Source organism: Opisthorchis viverrini, assembly GCF_000715545.1.
Source record: "Opisthorchis viverrini unplaced genomic scaffold opera_v5_65, whole genome shotgun sequence".
In the NCBI taxonomy this organism is placed as follows: Eukaryota; Metazoa; Platyhelminthes; class Trematoda; order Opisthorchiida; family Opisthorchiidae; genus Opisthorchis; species Opisthorchis viverrini.
In genome coordinates, this window is record NW_008751721.1 from 784,387 (window position 1) to 793,145 (window position 8,759).

Here is an 8,759-nt window from a genome sequence, read left to right on the forward strand (position 1 = left end):
CCACCCTTCCCCAATTATATTCTCCTGTGCCCTATAGTCTTCTTACTCAGTAGAACATCAGTAATAGAGCGCACTAGCCTTAGAAAAGCAAGTGATCGTTGCGTATGCGGCGCTCATTGAGCCTTCTGAGAATGACCATTCGTCTTGATATAACCTTGATCCATCCGGATATAACGGAACGTTACTTGTTGTCACCAGGCTGCACGACCATGGAAGATATTGTTGGTCGGTTTGGGTAATGTATGAGCCCATGCACCCATTTACCACCATTAGTTGCAGCAAGAGCCACCGTTCCTAACAGATTAAGGCTACGCCCTTCAAATTACTTGAATGTATCTTAATGTTAACCCTGCAGCACGGGTGGATTCCAAAGCACCCTCAGAAATTACGCCATTACCACTGATCAGTACCCCAACACGAGTTTTGTCGCCAAATCAATGAATTTGTCAATTCATTGTTTGTTGACAAACTGACACAAGAATACAGAGCGGGTGAGTGACCGCATCTGGTCTGCTTACTCTGACTTAACAAAGGTTAAGCAAAACATTGGGTCGCTGCGTTCAAAGCATCTGGCAGAGAAGAAACACTTGAAGTTTCCTCGATAAATGTACACGGAAATCGTCAGCAAAGTCCGAGGAATGTTGATTAATCGATTCAGGCGCGCAATGTGCGCTCAAAAAGACCTGAGTATCGCTCCTGAGCCACCAGTTAATTATGGAACTGTCACGTTACAGTTTAGTCTTTCACGGATCCACGGATTGCTACACAACCCCGAGGGTTGGTTCTTGTGTTTCAGCAGCCCTCGTTCACGCAAAATTCACAAGCGGAAAAAGGGTGTAGCAATGCTCTTTAAGTTCTCAACTAGGAGCAGTAGGCTTGCTAGCGCAAAGACTCATAAAAAGGAGTTTCTAAAAGCGCTTTGCTTTGGGTGCTAAAGGCAGCATGAACAGCCGTTGGATGAGTCTTATTCCACGCACCAAATATCCGAAATTGGAAATTGCCCAATAAAGGCATATCCCTGCCGTGTGTTTGTTGGGTTAACTATGAAAAACCTGTTGGCCAAAACTTGTTGAAACAGGGCACAAGTAAGTATTAAGTATCCTCGGATGCGAAGATACAACAGAGCAGAAGTCAAGCACCGAATGGAGCCTTCCACAATACATGGATCGAAGACCGGCAGCCCATTAGACACGCCCAACAAGGGTTACTCCCTTCTTGCGTATTGAGTATACAACTTGGTTGACATACTCAAGGACGACCTGACGTAGGGCCCATAGGGTATCCGAAATTCCGTGCAAGTATCACAGATATAGTGCACTGGAAAATCTGTAGAACAGCTTATGGTTTTTGAACACATATTTTGTGATGCGGTGAGATGAACATGTTTGAACAGATCCAGATGTCTATCCTTGTAACGTCTTCTGGTCCGTTCTCATCATTCACGAGAAAGGCGTTCGTCGAGTCTTCTCCGGATGACACATGGACACACTTTTCGTCATTCTGTGTAAAACGCCAGTCCAGCGATCACTCCTTTCCAGCTTCCACATACCATTTAGAGAGCACTGGCACTTGAACCCCATGCTTTTAAGTCGCCAGCAAAACGTGGACATGAACAATCATCTGTTAGGTCGTTGATGTAGATCAGAAACAGAATCGGTCCCAAAACAGAGCCTTGAGGAACGGTAATAGAAACCGATGCCGAAGAGGTGTAGATCAAGCCTAACTTCCTGCCGTGTGATCTCACTGATAGAACTGCTCAATCTCACGTATGATTCATACTCGTATTCTACAAGGCTTGTTCCTCTGGAGCTGTGTAACCTGCAGTTCTTGATCTGATGTTTTTGAAAAGTTGAAAAATATCGCATCCGATATGGGTCCATCTTGTATAGCGTGGTTTAATCTGTCTATAAATATTAGCGTTTTTTGTCACTGAAGAGCAGTTTGGGAGGAATACTTGTGCTTGTCATATCGATTTACTGATTCTGAGCTAATTTAAAATGGTCTGACTCGTGCTGCGTTCCATCGCCCTCCACGGAATGCTAGTGTTTGTAGTGGACCCGTTAGTGCCGGGCGATATATAGTCACGTGATTTGTGGTTTGGCATGATACTTCCTCCATTCTTGGCAGGGCGAAGGTTGCCTTCGTCGAGTAATTGACAAAGTACCAATCAGAAAAGCCTTTCCCGTGTGAGTTATTTGTGTTCAAGGATATTCAAAGTGCCTGCATGGACTTCGTCTGGCCCCGACGCGCTGAAAGTGTTTGTCTTTTGCAGGAGTCGCCAAGCGTCCACTCTAGTAAAGCATAAGTCGGTAAGAATATGTTTGCAGATACTTCTTGACAAGAGTGGATGTGGCAAGGTCTCTAATACAGAATACAACCCATCATACTGTTTAGTGTGGGCTTCAGATACCACTGTTGGGTCACTCGTGGGTTTCCCGTAGGGTCACATATAAGTGTAGCCCAACATAATCTGCCATCCCGTGCTTTGATGCAGCACCGAAAATGGAGTAGCCTCCAATAAGATCTCCGTGTCAGAGATGTCTGACTAAGCCAGGTTTCCATGAGTGCAATTATGGGTGGATGTTTGACGCAAACTGGCTGTTTAATGTCGTGAGGTTTGTAAAAAAAAGACTGAAGTGTTTTGTGGATCAGCACTTTAACACCACTGCAGTGTCCGGAGGTCGGGAGCCAAAATATGTGCTGACAGGGAGGTTAGTAGATTTATAAGCCGTACGCCGGGTATGGTTTCAGGTTTCTTGAGGACCACCGTGGCGTGCATGTACGCTTCCTGCCCGGTGTTTCCGAAAATCGTGTGCAGGGTGTTCTTCCCTGTAGGAGTCCGAGTTGCGTGTGGATTTCATCTTTGAAGGACGTGTTCCTTCCCCTTCTGGGTTGGATTTTCGGTGAAAAATTATTTGTAGTTCGTGTAATACAACCTTTTGGACGAATGCACCCTCTTATATTCAAGGATTTGTGATGAACTCGGATTCGTTTGGTTTCTTTAGGTTTCTAGTGCCATCTGGCCGGGAAAGTGCCTCCGTAAGGCTTCGTTGGGTCATTTGTGCATTGAGCGCCGCCACCAACGGGCACTCTTATTAGTGATACACGTAAAATGGTGGTCGTTGGCTTGTTCGCTGAGCTGAGCAATTTGATTGCAAACGTTTCATCACCAATCGAGTTTACATCGTCAGTGCGTTACTGGGGAGCGTAGTAGTGCGCAGCAGTGAGTTGGTGGTTGTGACAAAGGTTTTAACGCACATGTTGTGTTAGAGCAGAGACTTCAACAAAATGACGAGAAGTAACTCGTTGAGTTGACTGAGCAGAGAGAATTCTCCACAAATTTGCACAGGCGAAAAGCGGAAACAATTTTGAACGTACAGCGTCCCATATAAACGATGCAATGAACTCCTCATTTCGTTCTACTTTGTTTGATTTATAACACACCTTGACGAGCAAGAAGGCGCGGAATGAAATCCTGTCACACCATCACTATCTTTATCGTCTTGCTCAAAACTATGTTCCAACTTCATATATATTTAAAGTTGCCTCCAATCTTGTATGACTGCCTCCCGCCTTTCATTTTGTCAGCTTTGAAATCTCACGTAGTCCAAATTAATTCTGTCAAATTCTAAAACGTCCCAGATATCGAGCAAAACCAGTGAGCTCGCCTTTATTTTGGCTAGGTTTGATGTTTTGTGACTCTATATTACTCACTGTCCGATTACAAGGCATCCACGTTACAACCAGGTTCACAGGCTAATGCCCATTACACTTTGTTTAATTTATTTAACGGACCTCATAACTTTGAGCCATTTGAACGCATTTTAAAACCCGGCAGCTTCGCAATAATATTTTATCCATATTTTGCAAACGATTCCGCAGAGCTCACTCAACCAAACCTCGTAGTGCCATTATTAACACTATCCGGGTTTCGGTTGCTTTTTCACTCCTATTTAGCAAACCAGCTTTGGGAGCCAAACAACCCATTTTTGATATATATATATATATATATATATATATCTTGTGGTTGCACACAATGCGCACAATGTTTGTACCTCAATATGGTACCTTTGTTTATTTACAAAAATCGTTTCCATACTGATGAACTCACGGTCTGGTCAAATGCCTTTTTCGGTGATCAACTCTCAGCAGTTTCTATATAGGTCCAGTAAGAAGATGCATGCGATGAGTCCTAGAATTTGCTCGGGTGTCATTATGAGTGGTCCATCACCTCACCCACTGTCCCATGTCCACCCAAAACCTAGGCATCGCAATAGTTCATAAGCTATATACTAAACGATACTTATCTCGGACATAAAACAAAATCTCATGCACCCACATTCAACCGGAATAAATAGATATTTTTGCAATTTTTATATTAATTCTAACTCCACTGCAAAAGCACATGGGGTTATGGTGATTCACTGTCCAGCGCACAGATGATATAAATGGCTCTCTAAAAGGGAACTCGGAAAAGTTTTGGTCACTGGGCATTATCCGATACGGATGCGGGTAAACCTTAACTGGTGCGATCTAGAAGCAGTGCGTAACTGAGATGGGCAAAAATAAAATTATGTTGCCCGGGTCCAGTGGTGAGAGCAAGAGATTTTGCTGCGGTGGTCTGTACTGCGCAACTTTTTGTCCCAAGAGACAACGGGTTGATTGGTACAAGCTGTATTGCGTAGGTGACGGTGCGACCGGAAAGCTAGCATACTGAGAACGAAAGAAATCAGTACATGTATAAGTAGAGATCCGCACCCAGTGTACGCCGCTAATCGAGGCTGGGAAATGCAAATCCAGACGGCGAATTCAGAGCAGGTTGCCTGGAAGCTGCTAGGAAAAGGCAACCGTCTAAAGACTGAGTTAGTAAGCATTTGTGTTGCATTTGAGACCCATGAAGTCAGGAGAGAATACTACACGAATTGTGCGGAATCCTCTGCCGCAGTGTCATCGCCAATATTAGAGCCGGTGGCGTCACTTTGTAAGTATGGTATTCGGACGATGTTCCCATTTTTGTCCAGATACAATGTAATTGGTGGACCGGCAGCAGTGTCCAGTTGTTCACCTGACGAAGTGACAACTCAGAGACCTACGAAAGAGTGAAACTGCGCCTAATTATTCGGATTAATTTAATCAGCAGTGGGGGTTACGTTAGTCCTCAGAATCAGTGCCATGCGTGAAATCAAGTGGCTATTTTATCCAAGACATCGTCAAAAACTGATTCTTCGGCTTTACTGTTGTTATCAACGGAAACAATAACTCCACTGGACAGGTCCAGGGGGTCATCACTATCAAAAAAGCCAAGCAACCACGCGAGAAATGCATGCTTCTCTAATATACAGGGATCGTCGTTTTGCCAGATGGTCATAGTGATAGCAGGTGATAATTGGAGGCGACCAGCTAGCGGTGCAGTATCGCAGCCTTGTTATTTTCCACGTTGCAGAGAGCCCATTGTGGCGCGCAACGTCATCTACCGTCAAGGTTTCTTCCTTTACCACGATGCCGGTTGAATTAATATCCCTGCGTAGCACATAATCAAGACGACTGTCCGATACAAGGCAGACCCAGCCAATTAGTGTGTTGTAACTTTAACCCGTTGGCAGTATTCAACCAGGCATACCCGTCTTGACCCTAAGAGTTTGAAGGTTTACCTTTCCACCATCCATCGTGATTCGGCTGTCTAGAGGTAGCAACAAACTACTGCGGCTTCAAGGAGTCCCTCGCTGCCGTCCACAAAAGACCAACATCCACACTTTCAAAGGATCTCCACGAAACACTCGAAGCCTCTACCTCGGAAATAGGGTGGCGAGTTGATGACTGGCATCTATTTATTTTGGACGGAATGCTAAAACCACGCAGCCGAACTCTACTGCCGCCGGCTGAATTTTTATACGCCTAGCTTGCTTCTACAACCACAAGATTGGCATCGGCCCTTCATCTGGGTTACCCTGTCCTCAACTTCTTGAAAACAGTCAGCTACCAACACCGTCCTATCAACCCCTATAAGCGAACAAATAGCCTCCTGTCGAAAGAGGAAATGATTGGCACCGCATTAGTTTTTGAGCAGCCCAATGGCTGTGGAAAATGCTCCGATAACACTATAGAGCTAAACATCCTACTTTGAGGCCAGGATTCCATCAATCGAGGCCTCCATTTGATTTCATCTTTCACATTTTTATTTCCTTTGAATTTAACTTCCTTAATTTGACCCTCACCTCCGATACTCTTCACCAACGCCTGCTCATCAGCCGCCTGTTTTCTGCGACCGTGGGTAAACAGTCAGACCCCACCATATCGTACTGTTTTTTGGCACTGAACAAACCCTCCGCTACCTAGAGCTTGAAATAATCTTTGCATTTACTGAATGACGAGGTGCAACAGCCGCAATCTTGAACAAACATGGCCGCTCCTCACGAGATTTTCAATTTGGCTGAACCTTGCAATCGATGAGGACGAAGCAAGTGGACCGCGATAGACGCCTCACCGTTTTCACTTCTTGTAACTGAGCCTGTTTCACATGTGACTTTGATGCCTCTTTCTTGATCCGGTGTGTCTCCCATATGACCACCTCCCATCTAAACCTTGTACATGTGCTCTGGTTTGTCTCGCGCCCCACGGAAAATAGTTGACCGTTCGCCCGCAATAATAGTAAGGTTTTATTATCAGCGGACTGAGGAAAGAAATTTTCATGCGTTTCGCGGCAACACATACCTGACCGAAATCCCTTTTATCTACTCTATCCGAGGAGATCAACTGCTCAAAATCCTACTGGGCATGCTTAGAGCCCGTAACAATTGTTCTACACTATCCTTCTAAGAGCACCCAATAGGATAGAATGATGTAATGACACCACCAGTAGGACGAGCTTATGGGAGGCTGATAGCAAACCCCGCATCGTCAACAGGTTCAACTTATTATCCGCGACCGCGTTAGTGCTGTTTGTCCCAACAGCATCCTACCGAATTTTCCCAAAACATGCACTGTCGTGCTTCCAGTTCAACTTTCAGTTTCCCCTCCTTCTTTTCTCTACACGGAGTATGCCCTCTTTCTGTTAGACTGAAATTAATCATCCCGCTAAAAAGATGGGAGTCGATTGAAACAAATTCACTGCTCAAACACATCAAAGTTTTCATAGCGTTCAGTGCATAGAAAAAAATTGGAAACCAACCGGCTCCTGCACCCAGCTCAGCGGGGCACCCCTTTTCCATTCTTACAGCATGAGTCCACAGCCAAATGCGATAGATCTTCTGTATATCCGTCCGACAAACAGAACATTTATTTCCGCGTTTCGATGGTTCATCGCCACAGAGACTAGGAGTTTGAGATATTTCTGATCCTTCTCCGCGACTCCCGCTAACGAATGACCGAATCGATTACTTTGCAAAAATTTTCTTAGTCCCAGTTATTTCGTTTTTTCCAGGTTATTTGCTCGGTGACAGAGAGTCACAGCCTTTTATGGGTTCCTTGGCTAAAACTTCGCGCTAATGTGTTCGAAACTGTGAGCTAAGGAACAAAGGAAATTGATACTGTGCTTCAGAATTCTTCCACCACGAGCGACTCTTGTGCGTAAACCACTACTTCCTAAAATGCCTCACAGTTACCTTCAATGCAACGGAAAACTTTCCACTCCGGATTCAGTGACCCTTTTTCGGCCCCGCCCCATAACAGCGACCTCCGGGGGCGAACTTCAAACCGTTCCAGCATGTGCACATTAGTCTACTCAAAAAACAGTTTGACGGTGCATCATCTCGGTAGCAGGTGTAGTATACGGCGTCTACCAGTTTATATGATTCGTGTAAGTATTGGTGATGTGCAGCCTAGATCACTGGGCCTTGGTTAATGGACTTCCTTCCTGTATCCATCGACAGAAATTTTCGCGAACACCTGCCCCCAGGGAATCCCTGTCCCTCAGTGCATACTTCGCAGGCACCAATGTCTGTTCTTTTATCGTGCCGGTCAAACGAGAGATATAGACAGTAAGTTTGAATGGGAAGTAGGTAATAAGTGTGTAGAGGAGGCCTTTAACAAAAAATTGACTGACTTATCCTGATGCCGGATCTTCTCATCTTCCCTTTATTTGTTCCCGCCGCAACACCGAACCGAATATGGGGCCGGAAACTGTGGTCGGTGGTCTGTTTCTCATACATGAACCGCCACTATGTTAATTTTAATTCAAGGTTAATTCAAGGTTTAATGGTCTAAAAAGCGATTAACTTTACAAGGACCATAGGGTGAACGTATATACAAAAAAGAACGCAAAAATATGCGTAATGTTTACTGAGTATCACATGGAGTTAAATAGTTCCAGATTCGGTTTGGACATAAGATGTGCATCTAAATTGTTCTTGAAAATGGTTAAACTCGGCGAATGTACAACATTGGGAGGTAGGGAGTTCCAAATGAAACATACGCGGACCGCAAAAAAGTTCCGTCGACAGTTCACCCTCGAGTGAGGTACCGCGAGCGAAAAGTTATGCCTCCTGCCCGTTCGTGTTCGACGTCGGACAAAAAGGTCTTCCAGCGGATGATTAGGTGTCTTCAGTATATTATATGTTAGAATTAGGTCTCCCCTGATGCGCCGATAGTAGAAGTCAAATAGGTTGAGACTGGCAATCCTGTCTTCGTATGGTTTATTTTGCAATCCAATTACCAGCTTCGTGGCTCGATGATATATTCGCTGTAGAAGAATTATGTCTTTTTGAAGCCATGGTGACCAAGCTTGTATAGCGTATTCCATGGTTGGTCGGATGTAGGTATTG

At 44.8% G+C, this 8,759-nt stretch overlaps 1 protein-coding gene across 1 annotated transcript; it reads right to left on the reverse strand.

Moving 5' to 3' along the window:
- Positions 1–2,963: 2,963 nt before the first annotated feature.
- T265_04127 (hypothetical protein) lies at positions 2,964–8,737 on the reverse strand (the record flags this gene model as incomplete). The annotated part of the gene is made up of 2 exons (XM_009168785.1): positions 2,964–3,091; positions 8,362–8,737. The coding sequence occupies 2 exons, from the start codon at positions 8,735–8,737 to the stop codon at positions 2,964–2,966; spliced, it is 504 nt and encodes a 167-aa protein (XP_009167049.1).
- Between the last annotated feature and the right edge of the window lie 22 nt (positions 8,738–8,759).